We start from the raw sequence: 21,371 nt of genomic DNA, 5'->3' as shown, positions 1-21,371 counted from the left end.
AAAAAAAAAGGTGATAATGCTCTGAATAGTCTTTGTTTACATTTTTAATGACAAATATCATTAACCCGTGATGTGTTTAATATTTAAAATAATTCAGGCTGAGGTCTTTAGTTTAAAAGAGTACTTAGATATATGCGGGAGAAGGCCAACAAAGGGATAAGAGTTATAGCTTTGGTACAAGGGGGCCCCAAAATAAACAAAAACGTAGTTCCTCACATGAGATTTAAAGTCTGCATGAATATGTTTGTGAATTATGTGTGTAAAACTGCAAAAAAAGAGAGAGCACCATCTCAATCGTATAGATGAAATAGAGCTGGCAGCAATCTCCGTGCTTTGTCTGTGGCTCTTGGGTGTCCTCTGCTGACTTGCTTCTAAGATACTTGGCAAAGATGCAGCTCCAAATCAGGTCACGCTCAACAGTCTTTACTCCACACCTAGCTGCACTGTGATCTTATTTTTACTCAATATAAATACCTCCCTGGTAGCATCACTGTGTATTTACTTTTAATAAAATACATTCTGGTCGTCTCATTTTATTTAAAAAACGTATATAGTTTGATTTAGTAATACAATGAATATCCTTAGTCCTGTGCTGCTGTTACATCAAGATTTTACATTGAGGTCTTAAAGGTGTATTACTAAGCTAAACAATGTTGTAAATAGTTGAAAAAAAATGAGGATGGGTTATATACATGATTACTTTATTTGTAAAATCTTAGATAAAAATACAATCGCCTACATATTGAAGTCAGTGAGAAAAAGTTTAAAGGAAAGACTCATACTACAGTCATGTCAGACATTAAAAGGATGATTTTCCAGGTAGCCACATTTGGCATCCTTTTCTGGACATCTATTAAGCAACACATTACTTTCTGGAGTACAAGACTGTTCAACTATTGCTCACGAGGGTATGGTACCACAGTGTGTTCCAACACTACTTTTATGCAGACAGAGGGAGTTGTAAGTAATCAAGGACAGTTGGGACACCTCTAAGAATTGGTAGCACCAACTTTCAGGGCTTGACTAACCTCAGTTGCTGCAGAACAGCAACCCATTTCTTGTTCCCTGAAAAGGCCTTTTCGTATAATTTTGAAATGCACATTATTTTGTCAGATTTGGGTAATCTTACCCTTTTTTTCCTTTTTTTTTTCTCTGGCAGTTCACCACTTACATTTGTACCATTTCAAGCTATTCAATGAACCAGAGCTGCTTGGATTACAATAAAAAAGTGGAAAAACTGGTGTGTTCTAAAACTTTTGACCGGTAGTGCTGCTCCAAGACTCAGCTGCTAGAATGCTGAAAAAGACCAGAAAGAGAGCTCACATCATACCAATTATCTTATCTTATCTTATCTTTAAGAATAGATTTTAAGATTATTTCATTGGTTTTTAAATCTCTTAATGGTCTTGGCCCTTGTTATTTATCAGATTTGCTTTCATCATATGAGACAGTGAGAGCCCTCAGGTCTTCAGGTAGTGGACTTTTAATTGTACCAAAGGTAAGAACTAATACTCACGGTAAGGCAGCTTTTTATTATCACAGCCCACGCCTGTGGAAGACCCTACCTGAAGATCTGAGGGCTGCACAGAGCATCAACATTTTTAAAAGCAAACTCAAGACCGACATTTTTAGTCTCGCTTTTAACTGAGTTTTAATTTTATTCTTAACAGTTTTATTTATTTATTTATTTATTTATTATCTAGTTCAAATTTTAGTCACTTTTATTCTACTTTATGTATTTATGTATTTATGTTAAGTATAGCATCTTATGTTCTTTTAATGGTTTAATATTTTAGTGTTTTATTATCTTAGAAATTTATTTTATTTTGGTGATTTTAATTTCCTGTAATGAGTTTTAACATCTTATTTTACCTCCAGTGTTTCCTCATTAAGATATCATGAGCGCGTTTCCTCAGTTCGTTCAGCAACTTATTTTTTATTTTTATTTTGTTTTTAATGTTTTTATTACTATTGTTGCATATGTTGTGTTCTTAACCTTAGGAATGTGGGGTAGGTTTGGGGTCGGGGCTGGGATCTTTTTCTTAAATTATTCTATTTTAGTTTTTTTTTTTAGGTACAGCATTTTGTGTTACAATGTCATTGTATGAAAAGCGCTTTATAAATAAAGTCTGATTGATTGATAGTGTATATTTGAGAAAGATCACTTGAAAAAATGTCCACGCTTGATGGGATGAAACGTATAAATAAAACTGTGTCGGGACAGTGAACTAGTTAATGAGAACTGTCTGGTAGTAAACCAACAGGTATCAGTCCCTGGATTATATAATTTCATTGAGCAGGTATGGGTTTCCCTCTCGGATAAAGAACGGACCAATCAGAAGCTGCCCTCCTGTGACAGTCGTCTGAGGCGGGGCATCACACCAGACGCTCTGCTCGCTCATTGGCCACTGAACTCTAAGCCCATGACTCACCAGCCAATCAGAGGCGTCGGTCGATCTGGCGACGGGTTGAGATTGAAAACTGTGTTCTCTCCATGGTGATGCAGCTGATGTGAAGCATCGTTTTAATGGGGAACATCACAGCGAGTTTACACACCGGTTTGTGAGGAAAGCAGCTGAACACTTCAAAAACATGGACATCCTCAAGTCTCTGGGCCACCCGGAGGAAATACTGAACCTGTTTAGGTTTAAGATGGGGGGCTGCAGCGCCGTCATGACAAAGTTGGATTATGTGAGTAGCTATTTAAAAAATCATTCAGATGATAAACATGTCAGATGAAGATACAAATCAGCAAGATAGATGCATGGTTGCACTTCTAATGATAATGCTATGTTTGGCACGCTGTGTTCCCTCAGCATCAGGCTACTGTAGCAACACGGTAGACAACATAGTCCTATATTAACAAGTAAGTCTAGTGTATACAACCTGCATTGCAACGGATTGGCCTGCATGGTGCTCTCTTTTTCCTGCTCCTTTATGAGCTGATGGAAACAGAATCAGCAGACTAATTAGATCTGTGAACGCACACCTGTGTTGGCTCAATTATACACACGCATGACCATTGACTCGGGATTTAAGTTACGTAATGAGCTTGGAGGGTTCATCAGTGGGTAGAGATGCTGTGCGCATGTTAAGAGGCTAATCCCACTCCAATGTGACCAGGAGAGAGAAAGAGAGGGGGATAAAGACACTGAGAGAAAGTGAGGAAGTGAGGGAGAGTACAGGTCAGTTATGAGGGCTTTTTATTGCCTTAAGAAATGGGCCAGCCAAAAGTTTGACCTAGTCTTGTCTTCCCATTGTGTTTTATTTCATTTGTAATGCAATAAAGAACTATTATTTCAGTATGATGTAGGATATGAGGTTTTTGTAAACATCATACTATCCTGGAGTGCAACTTTTTCTTTAGTCGGTATGACAGTGATAGATGGAGCCTGGAAGCTACCAAGAGCTGCCACTCAGGTATCTCTGAAGAGTTGCATCATTGGCCTTACCATATATTGGAACCACATAATAAAGAATAAGGGCTAACTACCAAGCAGAAGTTGTGTGGTAAAGTTAGCCTCACTGATTTTATGATGTGGATTTTTCAAATGGCAGAAAAAAAACCTCTATGTCAAACAATTACGTAATTAAAATGCTTCCTGTCTAGTATGGGCCATAAATTAGATTAAACCACTTAATGTTGCAGAAATACAAGCCTATGAAAAGACCTTTAATTATTACTGTACTGTGGGCCTGTCTGTTAGTGGACTAGTGTGCTAACTGTCAGTACATCACAGGAGTGATTGAACTATGCAATGTAGTCCAGAGGCTGGCCATTTGGATTAAGCCTGTGTTGTATGCATTAGGACTATAGATCCATTATCATACATCACATATTGCTTGTGTTCCTGCATCGATAAAGATGTACTTTTGTTTAACAGTTAGTGAGGTGATCCTTTGCAGGTCAAGTGTAAGAAACAAAGTGATATATTTACAAACAATAGAAATGTACATCAATATGTATGTTTTCTGAGTTAAACAGATTTGACAATGAGATTTGTATTGTCTCTAGAAGACTGACATTTTTACATCAACAGGTCTCATCCAAAGAGTTTGCCATGTTTCTGCTGTAGCCAAAATTGTACTATAAATCTAATACCGGCTTTAAAAAATGGGCCCATGGTATATTTTTCTAGTTTTGTTTGCTCCTGTGTGCTCTTTAAAGGCTGAAGGGGGTTTGGCAATAAAAAGAAAAAGTCAGATAGCTGCATTCTGCTTCCTCACCACTAGATGCCTCTACAATACATCGGCTAAACATGTCCTTTAAGTTTTCCAAACATAAAGTAATGCAATAATTTGCATGGAAAAATCTAAAATCACAATACAATAAAGTTAAGTTTTTCTTATGTAACCGAAGGTTTTCAATGACCCTTTACTCCATCAATACAATAAAATAATAACACAAAACTAATTTCTCTGAATGACATGGTCCAAACTTTATTCTGCTCCCCACTGTCACAGCTCATCAAGAAGATAACACTTACATTTACTTACATTTCTCCTCCTTCAAAATAAAAGCCCTAGGATGAAATGCTGCTTCACAGTGAAAAATGAAAGTTCAGAGCCCTATAACATAACAAATTAAGCTTTGAGAAGTCTGGAAAAACATCACTTTAAATTAAACTATCTTCATATTACTTAGACTTAATCGGGCTACATCTTGGTCATGATCCTGCTATCACTTCTGAGTGAGAGATGAAGGATTTGTTGCGAAAACAGCTCAGTTTAAGATTAAATTGGCACATAAAAGCAAGACATAAGTCAGGGTTGCTGCTAATTAACATACATTTGTATGTCGTTATGTTTAATGTCACAAGCTTGTGCTAATGTATTAATGGTTGTGTTTTTTAGGCTATGAGTAAAGAAAAACATGCATAATCACATACCTGCCAACAATGGACTGTAAAAAAAAAAAAAGGCAGATTTTCTGGAGTATCATAAAAATCAGTCTATCGAGCAACCCCGTCCATATAAGCCTAAACTGCAGATTAATACATTTAATAAACGGATATGTAAGTCGATACTTTAAATGTCTATTCATTTCAAGGGTTTGCAGTAAAGTATAGCAATGAAAACATACATTAAAAAAATTCCATGTCTTACAAATATGACAAAATTCATCAACATGTTGAAGAGTGAGAGTAGAGTGAGCCACGGCAGTGAGTAACGCACATATTCCAGGTAGAGTGGTTTGCATTGAAACCATATTTTGATGTTAATAACATTATAGTATTGTTTCAATTAATTTCTCTGTAACATGAATCTACATCTCTATGTATGCTTTTTTTAAAGTCATTTATCTGGGTCCTTTAGATCATATTTATTACCTACAGCTAAATGTTATGTGACCTACAGTAACCTCTGCATCCTCAGCCTCTGCTGCTTTCTGCTCTTTATTTAAAGAAGGAAGAGATTTCCTCTGCATCTCCACCTGAGGTTATCAGGTAGAGTTTAGTGATTTAATAACTTCACCTGTGATATTGTGATAGTTACACTGTCAGCACTCTGTCATCAGATTCACACAGCTCTAAACTCTCCTGATGAACTTTAAAGAGGATGCTGTTATTGCATGTCACAACTTAAGATAGGAAGCAGAACAGGGCTAACCCACTTTAATGAGGGATGGATAAAATCTTTAAACAGGGCAGAAGTTTGTTGAACTCATAACAATTTGTCTAAAGAACACTTCAGCTACCTGTGTCACAGATCTCCTTGTGTACCTGTGTATGGGGCGCCGATTGTAAAGTTGTGCACACTGAAAAAAACCCAGCAACAATTCTCCACACAATCACATTTAGAGGAATATTTGTGATCTTCTGCACATTTAATTTTGTTGTGAAAAATATATTAAGTTAAAATTTTGTTAAATCAAAATGCTAAATCAAAATCTAAATATTCAATGATAAATCTAAATTTTAAAAATATAAATATTAAATATAAATGTTATATGTTAAATCTAAATATTCAATGATAAATCTAAATGTTAAATATAAATATAAGGATTAAATATAAATATAAATGTTAAATACAAATATAAAAGTTAAATATAAATCTAAATGTTCAACGATAAATCTAAATTTTAAATATAACGCTAAATATTAAATATAAATCTATATGTTAAATATAAATCTAAATATTAAATCTAAATCTAAATATAAATGTTAAATATAAATGTTAAATATAAATGTTAAATTTTAAATATAAATGTTAAGTGTTGCTCTGCGATCCTAAATATTTAGCTGATATGCAAATTCACAGTGCCGCATATCAGCTAAATATTTAGGATTGTGGAGCCATATTTAACATTTATATTTAACATTTATAATTATATTTAGCATTTGGATTTAACAATGATTTTAACATAATATATTTTTCACAAGAAAATTAAATGTGAAGAAGATCACAAATATTTCTCTAAATGTGATTAAAAAAACTGACTTTTAATCACATTTAGAGAGCTAAATATTTAGAATCACCGAGCAACATTTAATATTTATATTTAATATTTATATTTAACATTTATATTGATATTTAACATTTAGATTTAGATTTAGCATTTGGATTGAACAAGGATTTTAACTGATTATATTTTTCACAACAAAATTAAATGTGAAGAAGATCACAAATATTCCTCTAAATGTGATTTAAAAAAAGTGACTTTTTAAAATTAGCTCTACATTTTTATGACGTTTTGGAGCTAAATGTGGAGAAATAATGCTGTTGTATGTCGCCCCATACCTGTGTGTCTGTCTGTTTACCTTCTGTCAGAAACGACCTCATGCAGCGTCTTTTGGATCAAACCATCTACTACAGGGAGAGGAGGGGTGGACGTTTTTGGGGTGTTTGAATATAAGGCTCAAGTAGAGGACTTCTTGAAAAAGAAGTTGAGGGTAACTCATTTGACTGACATAAACGTGAAATAGGGAGATTGACGGGAGAAATAATAACTCGGGAGTACAGCGGGAGAATAAGATAAAAAGCGGTGGACCCCTGCCTAAATCAGGAGTGTTGGAAGGTCTGATAATCGTAGGATAAGAGCCTTTTCCCCATACCCTGGTGTTAAAATCACAAAGATAAACTGGGTCGTTCGTCGCAACATCTCAACTATAGCTGAATTAATCTGCAGATATTATGTTGTGGGCCTATGTTTACCATTCAGGACACAATCCTTTGCTTTATATCATAATGCTGTCTCCGTCTTTCAGCCTCACTTCCTCGCTAACATATTAGGAAACACGCAGTGTTGTTTTGGGTAGAGGTGGGAGGAGTGGCGTAATCATAACAGCAGATCTACAAACGCTGTGGTTGGACCCTGCTCATATGACCAGTCAGGGGACACTGTTTTCAGATCTGCGCAGTGCTTGTTTTAGCTCTCCTACCCGTCCTTCCAAAACGTTTTCACCTCGATCGACCTCCCAGCTCACTTGTCCTCTACATGGACTACGTCTTTCAAACCTCTCAACCAGCCGTGGCGTTGACATGGACGAGCCCGTCTTATAGCTGCATGCTCAGTCGTGCTGTCAGGGTCTTCGTATGGCCGGAGCTTGCTGCAAATGTCCAGTCACTCTGTCCGTGCTCAGGCGTTCTCTCTCGGTTGCTCCGCGGGGCTCAGGATCAGCTCCTCCTCGGTCCCTCCTCTTGGGCTGGAGACTGGGGGAGCGGGGCCTGCAGGAGGCCGCCAGACCCTCCAGTGCTTTCAGACCTGCAGGGGTTTACCGACACACGGCTTTTCTCTGTGTCTCTTCCCAGGAGTCCATGAGCGAGAGTCTGCGGACCTGCTACCTGTATCTGAACCAGACAAGCCGGAGTTTTGCAGCAGTGATTCAGGCTCTGGACGGGGAGTTAAGGTGAGTCACTTCTGGACTTAGCTCAGCTGGCTGCAGGTGAGGAGGGGGCGTGTCTCTGTGCAGGCATGTTTCTTGTCTGGGGGACAGAACCAGGGGCGTTGGCTGGGGGTACTTCCCTTTTCTGCAGAACTACTTCACTCTGTTGTACCACTTTATGTGCACACCATGGTGCACACAGACAGGCCTAACAATAAGGAGTCTCGTTTTAATCTACTTGCATCAGTAACGACATCATTGCATTGCAGTAATACATGTGATTTCCTCAGCTGCATTTGTTTTTATAACCCAAAATTCAGTCCAAAACGTATAGCTGTTTTTTATATATATTTTTTAATGTATTTTCTTCTTTTAAAAAAGGGAACCCATATAAAAAAAAACGGAAGAAAAAAAGAAATAATACTATTCCGTCGTATAAGACCTTTTCTCACTTCAAGGTCAGCAAAAGCCTAAATGCACTCAATGATATTTTCTCATATCACCTATTGTTTTACAGCTTGGTCACAAACAAAAGCCAACATTTTTCAACCCATCAAGTCTGTCTGTAAGAAGACCATCAACAATTTAGACAGGAAACCTCTCAACTTCTATTATTGCAATATAGTCAGGAAGTATAATATTTTAAACATGGAACATTTTCAAACCTACACTGACATCAGTTTTAAATGGGCTTGCCCCTCCATCATTTCTCAAATGTATTAAATTGAGTGAGGGAGGAGCAAAAAAAAAAAGAGTAGCCTAAATACATAGAAGGTGGAGTCTTTTTGGGTGCATTTCAGGAAATTCTTACAGAATGGGTTTGGTGTTTATATAGTTTGTTTTTTTATCTGGACTTGATTTGATTTGTGGCATTAGCTAGCTGGTTTGTCTTGTACACTGCAGACCAGAGCTGGTCCTAACCGACTTGGTGCCCTAGGCAAGATTTTAACTGGTGCCCCTTGTATTATCACCAATTCCAACAATCACATCACATATACACTGAAAGGCGACTGACATCCAGCTTTATGTTTTACAGGTTTCCTTTGTTTTAAAATAAAATAACCTCTAAAAGAACATTAATAAAATGGTAATATCACTGATATTTAGCAGGATAATCATTATACAATTTCAAAATGCATAATGTAATAGTAGTAGAATTTATTCAGTCATCGTATAACACAATCATTTTGACAGTGCAGACACTTTCAACAAAGCAACAGTAATGTATTAAGTAATGACTGTAAAGGCAGAAGCAAAATGCTTATTTAAGCCTAGCCTACATTTTCTTTCTAATTAAGCTAACAGCTTCCAAAGTGTAAGGAAAACAACAACAACAAAACAATAACAGGTAAATCATGAACACTTTAAGACTTCAAAAACTGATTTGCATACCATTATTTTTAAAACCAAATGTGAATCACAAGCTTTTAAATGTATACTGGCATAACTCCACAATTTAATCCAAAAAATAAATTAGATAAAACAATATTGTTTTTCCATTTTATCTTCAAATTTTCTTCCTCACTCATTCAGCAGCACCCCCTATATACGGCCAGCGCCCCTAGCATTTGCCTATACTGCCTATGCCATATGCCGGCCCTGCTGCAGACACAGCACACAGAAATACCAGGTGTTTGTTCAAGGTACCAGTGTCCTTTTATCCCAGGCATTTGCTACAGCTTATCATTAGTTTATCAATCCAGCCACCGGCAGCAGCCCCAATGAACCAAAATACAATGCAGTGCATGGCTGATCCAAGACTTTGGGAAATTTCAGAAGAGTTCATAGATATTTCATACCACAATGTGTTTGTACATGAGAAGTGACATCTCAACTGTGGTGGTTTGTTTAGAGCTGAAGAAAATGCTGTCAATTAGTAAACATTTGTGAATATATGATATGATACAGCATCACTAAGCATGTAAAAAATAAAAAAAAGCCTCTAAGGATTGCAAGTTAACAATAACCAGTTAATGTTAGAATGATATAACTTAATGATAGTTTGGTTGATAGAATATCGAACAATTAAAGAAAGTGGCTCTGGTGATATCTTTAAATAATAATAATATCTATGTTAGAGTTACAGCCAACACAAAAGTCTTTTTTAGCAGTGATATTAGATGCAATATTCAGGAATCTCTTGCTTGTTCCATGTGTTTTAGATTTTGCTTGATACTTAAATCTACAATCATTTTCAACATTGTTGTGGTTTCTATTTCTGTACTTCTACGTATAGGAAAATTAGATGGAAATTATTACTGCAACGTCAAATTGAGTCATGAGTAAATAAGCATTATCTTATTATCATTATATACATGTACAGTGTAGATTAAAACAAGGCCTTGGTCAACCTCCAATTCATTGAGATTGACTTTGTAAGTTACAGTAACATTAAACCTCTTGAGATAAATGACATAATGTGGTCAGATTCTTCTGGTGGCCTCAAGTGACCTGCAGCAGGAATCCTAAACTGCCAACATTACAAACAGGGAAGTCTGCGGCTGCTCTGTGTCTAATTAAAGATCACCTTTTAGGTCAGAACTGTCATTCATGAGTACACTGCTGTTTTTAAATACACATCTTTAGTGTGTGTGTGTGTGTGACCTCAGTGCACCCATGTCAAAGGGGGGAATCCTCCACATGAAGACAAACCTCATCTGTGAAGGCCGGGTTTCTTTTGAGTCATCTTTTGAATGTGACAAGTCAACTTTTTAGTCTTTGGAGTGAAAGATTATTCAGTTACATCACAGCCTTCTCATTCCTCCCCTTTTTAGACATGCAGTTTGTATTTTCTACCTGGTGCTGCGAGCGCTGGACACAGTTGAGGATGACATGAGTATCCCTCTGGACAAGAAGGTTCCCATGCTGAATGATTTCCACACCTACCTGTACCAGGATGAGTGGTGCTTCACAGAGAGCCAGGAGAAAGACCGGCAGGTTCTGGAGGATTTCCCTACGGTCAGTCACACCGCTGTCTAGTTCACAGAGCAGCATAAGGCTTTATGTAATAACAATCATAATTTGGCATAGAGTGGTCTGGACCTCCTATGTTTGTAAAAGTGCCTGAGATAAAGTTTGTTGTTATTTGGCGCTATACAAATAAAGATTGATTGATTGATGTAATGATGTAATGATGAAATTTTAATCAACAGAAAATATACCCAGTAAAGAACCATTTAAGCAGCAGATCTTCATTTGTGGGATTCTTGTTTTAAATAATTAACTATGATATTCATTTGAATTTGCAATCCAGATATCACTGGAATTCAGAAACCTCGCGCAGGTGTACAGAGACGTCATCACAGATATCTGCCACCGCATGGGAGTGGGAATGGCTGAATTCCTGGAGAAGAAAGTGGGATCCATGAAGGAGTGGGACCTGGTAAAGTTTAGCCTTATTTTGAAAATATGATATAATCGGAGATATTCTTAAACATGTTCAAACCTAAATTCATGATCTAAAAGCCAAAAAGAAACAAACATCCTCATGACAACATGAAATGATCTCTGGTGCCTTTAATTAAACCTGATATGTTCTACAATACCAAATATGAATTTTAATACTTTGGTCTAACAGATATCTGACTATTAAGACATAATGATAAATGGTTTCTAAGGGGAACATCAGAGATTACCATTGTTTGCAGATAAAATGATTTATTGAGCTGGTATGAAAACTGATCTTGTTTACATTGATTGAAAACTGATTTTGCACCAAAATAGCCATGCAAAGGCACTCACAAGTTTGCTTACTTAACAAATGCGTATATTAAATAACTTTAAAAATCATTAAAATAGTGTACCAGCATTAGTCTGCTCAGCCTTGCTATTAGGCGTTTTTCGACTGCAGGAACTTTACCCCGGAACTAGGGACTTTACCCCTGAACTACGTGCATTTCGACAGGAGGAACCATGGTCTAAATTTAGTACAGGGGTAGTTAATCTCCTCCCTGAAAATCCCATGCTTTGGGGGTGGTACTTTTCAAAGGTCCTGGGACTCTCGGCTGAACTTAACGGTGTTTGTGGAGTTTACACAGTTGTTGAAACACAGAGCGAGTTCCTGGGAATGCATACTAGTTTAGTTTTTTATTAAGATTTCAAAACATTATTTTATATCATTTTTTTTCTCCATACGTCACTGGCCTGATTTGCACAATCTACCCGGGACTTCAGCCCGCGGTCGAAACACAGACAACAATGGGGGCACAGGAACCTTTTAGTTCAGGGTAAAGTAGTTCTTGGGACTAAAAGACCCCGGAACTCTTGGTCGAAATGCACCTATAGTTGTAGTGTATTGTGTGTTATTCCTTGGAGTTAAAAACCAGGAATCAGATGTGTGGAATAAGAGTTAGAAGAGTAAGCAACATGTTGTTTTGTTTTTTTTAGTTGTATTTTTCGGGTATTTTCACCTTTATTAGATAGCTGAAGAGAGACATGAAATGTGGGAACTAGAGGGTGGGGAATGGTTCCTGGTTTTAGCTCCAAGGACAAACACAATCTACACTACATTATAAGAATCATGTTACCTTTACAAACAGTTCCCATACTGGTGTGTAATATATTCATAATCTGATATACCTGTATATCTGTGAGAGGGCAGTATTAGCTCATAATATCTGCAAACCAATAGATAATTTACCCCAAGAGTTGTTTCCTTCAAAAACAAAGTTTTCATGCTAACACTGAAAAACATTTACTCCAATTCCGATATATAGATCTGTGATGAAGTCAAAGAATATCATCCAACAGAGGGTACATGAGGCTTTACAACCCCAATTTTAAAACAGTTGAGACGCTGTGTAAAATGTTGATGAACAGATTTTGATGGTTTGCAAATGATTAAAACCTGTTATTGAGTTGAAAATAATGAACAGACAACACATTAAATGTTGAGACTTAAGAATTGAATGGTTTTGTGCCAGCAATACATTTCCAAAAAGCTGTGTAATGCTGAGAAAACAGCTGGAAGAACTTCCCCCAGATAATCAGGTTACTTTATACTTTACTTTTATAACTGGGCTTTCCAGAGAGGCTGAAGCATGCTTTATGAAACATACATTAAAAGAAAACCTTGGACTGTTGAGCATTTGAAATGCTATATTAGTAAAAAAACGAGACAAAATTCACTATCAAAACCCCGGAAACTGGACTCTTCAGTTCCCGAAACAATGAACGCTGTTAGATGACGAGATGATGCTGCTGTATCTGAATTGTCCAGTCAAATCATCATTTAAAAACTGAAGCCATGTTCTGTTTTGTCCTCTGTGCAGTACTGCCACTACGTCGCTGGGCTGGTTGGCATCGGCCTGTCTAAGCTGTTTTCTGCGTCCCAGCTGGAAGACCCTGAGGTGGGGCGGGACACCGAGCTTGCCAACTCCATGGGCTTGTTCCTCCAGAAGACAAATATCATCAGAGACTATCTGGAGGACACACAGCAGGGACGTGCCTTCTGGCCACAAGAGGTACGATGTGGTATCAGCATGTTCGTCTGACCGATAGTTTGTTAAAGAAAGTATTCTTGAATACTTAATCAGTTTATCAGTGAGTGTTGTGAAATGTAGATCTGTACAAAAGATGTTTATATAACTTCTTATGCTCCTGTATGCTTATCTGGCGTTGATAGTGGGCCTTTTCATAATTAAATATTGACACATTTAATCACCAGAATAAGTCAACTTTAAACGCAGCATTCTATTATTCACATTTTGTTGTTTTGTTTGCTTTTTGAAAGTAGGATAAAAAGTGACTCTTATTCATTTGTGCGCTTGTGTTGCATAAAACATTGCTGAACATAACACATTTTGCCAAGCATGATGTGATTCTCTGTGTCCTGTGCAGGCTTGGAGTCAGTTTGCAGGTCATCTGGAGGACTTGGCCCAGCCCGAGAAGCTGGACTCTGCTCTCTCCTGTCTCAACCTGCTCGTCACTGATGCTCTGCGACACGTCCCAGACGTCATCGCATATCTGTCCCGCCTACGTAACCAGAGCGTCTTCAATTTCTGTGCCATTCCACAGGTACACAGATTTAGCACTCGATCCTGATCAATATAGTGAGCTTAAATTAATTGAAACCACTTCTATGTAGAATAAACAGGTAATGCCATTTAAAAATATTTAACATTGTAATATATCACCACCTGCTGGAATGCTCTGCTCTATACCCTATATGTCCCTAATGACCCCAAACTTTTGTTTCTGCATTATGTGGTTTTAAATAAGTTTATATATCGATGTGTCTCAGAAAACACTGATTCATGACTGATTGTTTCATGGATTTTTTTCAGGCTCATTTTTAAGAAAAGCTTCACTTGAGTTTCCCTAATTTCCTCTGCTTTGACTTTGTGTAATTCCTCTTTTGACCAGGTGATGGCAATAGCTACACTTTCAACATGCTACAACAACCCCATGGTGTTTCAGGGAGTGGTGAAGATCAGAAAGGGACAGGCGGTCACACTCATGATGGAAGCCACCAACATGAGAGCAGTGCAGACCATCATCGCCCAGCACAGCAAGGAGGTGTGTGTATGTGTGTCTGTCTGTGTGTGTGTGTTCCTGCACTTCCATCATATTAGTGCACTTGAACTAATACAACCTTGCTCTGCCTCCCTGCAGATTTTACAGAAGGTCTCCCTCACTGACCCATCTCGGGAAAAAACCCTTCACATCCTGGCTCTGATCCAAGAGAAGTCTGCCCTCTCCCAGTCCAGTCTCCCCACCAGGACCCCCCACCTGTCGCCCATGTACCTATCCGCCGCCATGCTGCTTGCCGCCCTCAGCTGGCAGTACCTCAGCACTACAGCAGCACAGGCACAGGGCACTGGAGACATGCAGGGACAGTGAAACCAGTTATCCCTACTTTTCCCTGGGGGCCACAGACTCAGAAAGCCCCCTTAACTCACTGTGGAGGTCAAGTTCTCCAACTGGAGGAATCAGGGTCACCTTTTATCGCTTCTCCCTCATTACTATGGCCGTCATAAGACCATGGACATAGACTATGAAGGTTCTGGTAGAGGGGTTGTTATATATCAAACCATCTTGCATCTGGATAAATTATTTACATATTCACCAGCATAAAAGGCACACTGAAGCATTCAAGGTGTTTTGTTGTGTGATGTTACTGTTTTTTTTGTTTGTTTGATTTTTTAAAGTTTTGATCTGTTAAATTGAGTGGTGATATTTTGCATATCTAAAAATGTCAAGACAACAGAGGAACGATAGTTTTCTACACTGAGTGTGCTCAAACTGTCAGATGCTGAGTACTTAACACTGCCCTTTATTTTTCTTAAGAACACAATCACCAAACTTTAATTTGTGGTGAATTTTGTGTCAAAAAACTAGTTCTCATGTTTGTTTGTCAAATCTATCCTAGCTCTGTCTTCTGTTTCTGATGTTTCTACTGTCACAAAACAGTTACATGAGTCCACTTTACAGTATCTGCACTGTATGTAAGGATATACAACAGTACCTACTTTCACTAGGAGCTTTATTTCAACACTTTGATGTCTTTGTTCTTTCTGTTTCTACACTTTGTCTTTGAAAGTAGCAGAAAACAAAAAAAAAGAACCATGCAATTCAGAGGTAGTTTTGGACGTCATTTCTTTGAATGAATTATGGAGAACAAATGTAATTTCTGATACATTTGAAACCGCTCATAAAGACTGCTAGCTAAAGGGTCCTTAACAGAGCTTTGGGGAGTAGAAAGGCTAGCACAGAGTAACCTTGTACAGAACCAAAGGAGAGCTACGAACATTGCTATGTAATGTGAAATTTTGATTTGTACATATTTGAACAAATAAAGAGATAATAACTAAAAAAAGAAAGTCATGTTTGTTTGTTGTAGCCAGATGATGATTGAGGTTAATTGTTAGGTTGAACTTGTTTTATAGATTCTACACAGTAAAGATTTATTCTTTTATTTTACAGCGCAGGTTCAAGGTGAAGATATTTCTGTAGTTACATCTCAGTTTTAACACATTGTGTGTGTATCATTATGCCAGGTCATGATTTGAAGATCATCTGCCAACCTTTTGGTCGAAGGTTTGTTGGTCACATGAGATGCACACTGACAAAGCAGTCAATAAAGCGACATGTGATTCCATAACTCATAAAAAGGATGGTAAAGAGGGAGAGTACTGGTGTTTATATTCACTGAGAGGAAGAATCTGACAGGAAGAAACATCTTTCGAACAATACAGCTCAGGTAACAGCGGATTTACAAAACTAAATTGTTCTTGTTTTTTTGGTTTCTCTTACATCTCTTGAAAGAAACTAAGTAGATGTCACTTCAGCATATTACGAGAGTTCAAAAGAGAGCTTAATGTTGCATACTTACCTTGGTACAAATTATGTTACCAATAAATGAACTTAAAATACGGTATAATTTTTCATATTTTGTCTAAGTTTTATAAATACAAACAAATACAGTAGTTTTTCCACTGTTAATTATAAATAGGCAGCATCACATCATTTATGTAAGGGATACAGTTAGTCAGCCAGGATCTGTGATCAGAGTCACATTCTAACAATGTGTTCTTGAGAAATAACAGACCACTGCTATAGAGTCTTGAATATTGACCAATCAGAATCAAGCATTTAACACAACTGTGTAATAAGTGAGTGGGTTGTTATAGCCAAACAGAACCCTGACAGGGAGACCAGGACTTGGATAATGATGTGACACTTTAACTTCAGAAGAGCAGACCTGACTGGTTATAAATAGATATATCTCTTTAAACTGTATCACGTTGTATGTCTTTTGTACTTGTATCATTTATAAAGATTCAACTCTGTTTCGTTACAAATCCTGTCTATTCAGTAATGACAGATATGTGCGGCTTTGTGTTGATTTAGATGTGAATAACAATAAAATGTCAGCTAAAATTGAATCAAACATTTTGAAAATATAGCACTGTGTTTTTGGAAAATAAACTGTGAAAAATCCAGCCTAAATTATACTTTTAATGCCTTGTATGTCTAATAGAGCATAATCTCTCAATTTTGAATATACAGGATAATTTTGCAGTCGAAATTATTTTAAATTGGACTATCATCTGTGGTGTAGGATGCATTCACTGGCCCTCCTCTGTGTGCTCGTGACGGTCTCTGTCACTCTGGCTCGGCCTCACCATCCGCTGCTCTCCCCTGAGATGGTGGACCACATCAACAAAGCCAACTCCACCTGGAAGGTATAAAGTTTTTTTTACTGCTCTCATGGTGACCATCTGTGTAGAAACCTGGAGAACCTGGTGTCTTTAACTTGTCATTGGCTGCAGGCTGGGATGAACTTCCAGAACGCTGATGTCAGCTATGTGATGGGACTGTGTGGGACTATACTGAAAGGACCCAGGCTGCCAGAGGTGTAAGTTGGAACACTATGTGCCTGATGAGGGTGTGTGGGTATGGATTTATGTGTGCTGTCTCTCACAAGCACAAAACAGGTGACAGTCAGCAGGTTCATTTTATATTGGGCATACTTTTTTAGAAGAGTCAGATTGTAAAAAAGGTGCAAATTACATGACATTTAATGCCAGCCCTGTTAAACCAGGACTTTACCCACGCTGAGATTACACATTGTTCATCCCAGATAATAAACTGGTTTCTGTTTTAAAAAACACATAATATGACATTCAGTGTATTTTCTTAGATTTAGACAAAGTAAGACATCATGTAGACATATAAGCACTTATGGATAACGGGATTCAACAACAGTTACAGACACTACAGTTCATTTTGAGTCCATAAAGTATGAATACGGGCATTAATACAAGCTTTCTGAGCACAGTGCTGTGCTCTCCTTTGCATGCCTCTCATGTAGCTTTCTGAGTAGCATGTACCTGCAGACCTGGGGCACTGCAGATTTAGGACTGCATTCCTGGGACAGCAATTTTGAGACTGTTGTTCAAAGCTTGATCCTTAAGGCAACTGGACTGGTAGAAATTCTTGAAGACATTTCACCTCTCCTCTGAAAGGCTTCTTCAGTTCTGACCAGACTGGGGAAGAGCTCGAAGATATAAGCCACTAACAGTCGTGGGTGTGTCCAGGAGTCACATAAGGATCCTAAGTGGGGTCGTTGGTCTAGTTCCTGACAGTCGTTCAGTACCTCCTGACAACCGTTAACCTAGTTCCTGACACCCGTTAGGGTGATGGGTCAGCTGTGAGTCGTTAGAGTCACATGGTCTCTGGTGTGAGTATGGTCTTACTTGTTTTGACAGAGAATTCAAAACAGCATTGTATGCAGGAGACAAATGGTGTCTTAGTCCACCACCTCTATTAAAAGAAGGGTGTTCAAGCTTCACCTGGATGGCTTCCTTGACCTCTCTTTCATACCAACGCTCTTCTCTGTCCAGGATCTGAATCTTGCTGTCCTCAAAGGAGTGTCCCTTATCCTTGAGGTGCAGATGTATGGCTGAGTCCTGGCCTGAGGAGCTGGAACACTTGGCTGTCTTTTCGTGCTCTCACACCCGCTGGAGGGTATCTTTCCAAAAAATGCGAAGCAGTATGTTTGTGAAGGTTCTCAGTCATCCAGGTCAGACTGTTGTTGAATGTGATGGCACCACCCAGTGCATTGGATTGTCAATGCCCACATTTCTAACATGTAACACAGCCATTTTTAGAGTTTTACTGTAAGTCTAACCCTTACCCTTCCCCGAATCTTAACTGTCACTACAACACAAGAGCCCTAGTGATGCGGTCACAGAATTGTGATCCTCAAAGTGCAGCCTCTGGCTCTGCAGACACATACAGGTGCATCCCACTAAACTAGAGTACCGTGGAAAGGTCACTGCTGGAAAGGCTGGCTGTTCTCAGAGTGCTGTATCAAAGCATACTAATGGAAGGTTGACTGGAAAGGGAAAATGTGGTAGAAAGAGGTGTGCAAGCAACAGGGATGATCGCAGCCTTGAAAGAGTGGTCAACAAAAGCTGACTCAAGACCTTGGGAGAGCTTCACAAAGAGGTGACTGAAGCTAGTGTCAGAGTATTAAGAGCCTGAATCTGATGTTATAGCAAGTTGAATAACAGACATTATAAGTTGTGTTGCAGGTGTTGTATTGTATCCGCAGTGCTCAGTGACTGTCCTCTCTTGTTCAGGTTTCATGATACTGACAACATAAAGCTTCCAGACAGCTTCGACCCTCGCAAGCAGTGGCCAAAATGTCCCACAATCCAACAGATCAGAGACCAGGGAAACTGCGGCTCCTGCTGGGTAAGACACACCCACAAAATCAAGCAACAACACAAATCAATGGGCACAGTGTAAAGTTAAAAGTTCTTAGTTGTAGGAGAAGATAAACTCACTGCCCCTGTCTTCAAGCAGTTGTCCTGTGTTTGATTTCCCACAGGCCTTTGGTGCAGCTGAGGCGATATCGGACAGGGTGTGCATCCTCAGCAGTTCTAGTGTCTCAGTGGAGATCTCTGCTGAAGATCTTCTGTCTTGCTGTGACTCGTGTGGCATGGGGTGAGTACTTTTCTATCAAGGTTGGTGTACTTCAGGTATTTTAAAAAGAGATACTGAAGATTTCTTTGTGAATAAAGATGTTATGGTGGTTTTCCCTCTGCTGCATGGGACTTTTGGGCAAAGAATGGACTTGTGACAGGAGGCCTGCATGGCTCCCATGTCGGTGAGTAAGAAATGAAATGGTTTCATTCAGCGCTTCAAAAAAGATGAAAAAGCAGCTTTAAAAGTTACCTGTGTGTTTGACAGGCTGCAGACCCTACAGCATCGCTCCCTGTGAGCACCATGTAAATGGAACTCGTCCTCCATGTCAGGGCGAACAAGACACCCCTAAGTGTGTTGAGCAGTGCATTGATGGATACCCACTCTCTTATCCAAAGGATAAACACTTTGGTACAGACATTATTCCACTTGCTTTTCTGACATGCTGAGTCTGTTTACCTTTGGTGTGACTTTTGTCTCTGCCTCTCTTTGTCTCCCTCTGCAGGTAAACGCACATACAGCATCCCAGCCGATCAGCAGCAGATCATGACTGAGCTGTACAAGTACGGCCCTGTGGAGGCAGCTTTCTCTGTATATGCTGACTTTCTGCTTTACAAGACAGGTGAGGACGGTTTTCTATTTGCTGCAACTCTGAAACTCAACAATGTGAAAGTGGTTTTGTTTTACTTAAATTCACATGAAATCTTTAGGCTGCTTGGATATGAGTAGGGGAGGGTTATTATGTCATCATCTCACTAGAAGAGAGAAAATGATACAATCTGAACATCTCCTGAATCTCGATTCTCAAATGCATCCTCAATCTAAAAGTCATCTTTAATTTGTTAAAAATGTTCAACTCTATGGGGAAAGCGACATTTTTTCAAAGCTCTAGGTTATTAAACGCCTCGATTACTGTGCTGCAGGTGTGTACCAGCACTTGACAGGAGACATGCTGGGCGGTCATGCCATCAAGATCCTCGGCTGGGGAGAGGAGAACGGGACGCCCTACTGGCTGGCTGCAAACTCCTGGAACAGCGACTGGGGAGACAAAGGTATGACAAAGACTGGAGTCTGACACTCTTTCTTTGTCACATACTCTTTCAAATGAATGAACAACTGGATATGTACCAGCCTAAAATAATGTCTATGTGTCTTCTCATTTCAGGCTTCTTCAAGATCAAACGTGGAAATGATGAATGTGGAATTGAGTCTGAAATGGTTGCAGGAATTCCAGCCGTCTAGACTGAATGATCTGCAGTTTGATCTTTAAATGAAGGCGACAAAGGAAGATTTACTGAGAGATCATATCTTAAAAGAAACTTGAATAATGCATTTAAAGACAGATATTGACAGATTTCATGTAATCAACAAGGAACAAGTTGCATCAAGTGTTAAAGAAGGGTTCTTTGTTCTATTTTGGCTTGAATAAATCATGATATCCAAAGTTTTGGTTTTTCTATTGGTTTTTTTTTTTACGTTATGTGTCTGTAACAAAGGCAGATGCGTGTCTAACATGAGTCTGGTTCTGCTCAAGGTTTCTGCCTGTCAAAGGAAGTTTGTCCCAGCTGCTGTAACTTGCTAAATAACGCAAAGTGCTCTACTCACGGTGGATTAAGATGAGATCAAACTGAGTCCTTTCTGTAAGATGGGACTGGATCTCATCCTGTCTTGATGTTGGGTCTTTGTTCATTATGTAACAGAGTACGGTCTAGACCTGCACCTTGAGACGTTTGTTGTGATTTGGCATTATATAAAAAAATATTGATTGTTAATAATGTCACTTTAAAGTTATCTTTATAATGAGACTGTGTGAAATTTCTGGTAGGTCACTGCATCATTTTTTGAACTCATCTTTTTAACAGAACTTTTATTTATTTAGCACCTGTCATACATTCAAGCCTAAAGTGCTTCACAAAAAACAGAGACAGAAAACAACAGCAACAGATAAAATGATACAGGGCAAAAGCAAGATAGATGAATGTGAGAAAATCAAATAAATACTAAAATAATAATTAAAATAAAATATTAAAAAATAAAAAGATAGAATAAAAATAAAGTGGATAAAATGATGCTAAAAATTGTGATATAAGTAATACAAATAATAATGCAGTC

The 21,371-nt window shown here is 38.4% G+C and overlaps 2 protein-coding genes across 4 annotated transcripts; both read left to right on the top strand.

The window, feature by feature from the left end:
- The first annotated feature begins 2,490 nt into the window (after positions 1–2,490).
- Positions 2,491–15,640, top strand: fdft1 (farnesyl-diphosphate farnesyltransferase 1). Of its 2 annotated transcripts, XM_034700212.1 has the most exons (8): positions 2,491–2,691; positions 7,753–7,850; positions 10,601–10,784; positions 11,080–11,208; positions 13,097–13,288; positions 13,665–13,841; positions 14,190–14,342; positions 14,439–15,640. In XM_034700212.1, the coding sequence occupies exons 1-8, from the start codon at positions 2,593–2,595 to the stop codon at positions 14,664–14,666; spliced, it is 1,260 nt and encodes a 419-aa protein (XP_034556103.1). In that variant the 5' UTR covers positions 2,491–2,592; the 3' UTR covers positions 14,667–15,640. The 2 variants fall into 2 exon arrangements, with proteins under 2 accessions (XP_034556103.1, XP_034556102.1); XM_034700211.1 differs by lacking the exon at positions 2,491–2,691 and having other exon boundaries at positions 7,067–7,850.
- Positions 15,641–15,922: 282 nt separating this feature from the next.
- LOC117823657 (cathepsin B-like) lies at positions 15,923–20,703 on the top strand. 2 transcript variants are annotated; one of them, XM_034698883.1, is made up of 10 exons: positions 15,923–16,026; positions 16,888–17,011; positions 17,099–17,184; positions 18,914–19,028; positions 19,165–19,280; positions 19,358–19,443; positions 19,527–19,670; positions 19,765–19,881; positions 20,183–20,311; positions 20,425–20,703. In XM_034698883.1, the coding sequence occupies exons 2-10, from the start codon at positions 16,889–16,891 to the stop codon at positions 20,499–20,501; spliced, it is 993 nt and encodes a 330-aa protein (XP_034554774.1). In that variant the 5' UTR covers positions 15,923–16,026; position 16,888; the 3' UTR covers positions 20,502–20,703. The 2 variants fall into 2 exon arrangements, with proteins under 2 accessions (XP_034554774.1, XP_034554775.1); XM_034698884.1 differs by lacking the exons at positions 15,923–16,026; positions 16,888–17,011; positions 17,099–17,184 and adding an exon at positions 18,329–18,779.
- The last annotated feature ends 668 nt before the right edge of the window (positions 20,704–21,371 follow it).

Source organism: Notolabrus celidotus, chromosome 13 (assembly GCF_009762535.1).
Source record: "Notolabrus celidotus isolate fNotCel1 chromosome 13, fNotCel1.pri, whole genome shotgun sequence".
Taxonomy (NCBI): Eukaryota; Metazoa; Chordata; class Actinopteri; order Labriformes; family Labridae; genus Notolabrus; species Notolabrus celidotus.
Note: the sequence above shows the minus strand (reverse complement) of the source record. Positions and strands in the feature narration are given on the sequence as shown.

Excerpts from the sequence above, each read along its gene's own strand:
- fdft1 (XM_034700211.1), top strand. The coding sequence starts at position 7,537 with ATGGCCGGAGCTTGCTGCAAATGTCCAGTCACTCTGTCCGTGCTCAGG. Across the intron at positions 13,289-13,664 it reads GTGCCTTCTGGCCACAAGAG|GCTTGGAGTCAGTTTGCAGG; the intron begins GTACGATGTGGT and ends TGTCCTGTGCAG. Across the intron at positions 14,343-14,438 it reads TCGCCCAGCACAGCAAGGAG|ATTTTACAGAAGGTCTCCCT; the intron begins GTGTGTGTATGT and ends GCCTCCCTGCAG.
- LOC117823657 (XM_034698883.1), top strand. The coding sequence starts at position 16,889 with ATGCATTCACTGGCCCTCCTCTGTGTGCTCGTGACGGTCTCTGTCACT. Across the intron at positions 17,012-17,098 it reads AAGCCAACTCCACCTGGAAG|GCTGGGATGAACTTCCAGAA; the intron begins GTATAAAGTTTT and ends CATTGGCTGCAG. Across the intron at positions 19,029-19,164 it reads GAAACTGCGGCTCCTGCTGG|GCCTTTGGTGCAGCTGAGGC; the intron begins GTAAGACACACC and ends GATTTCCCACAG.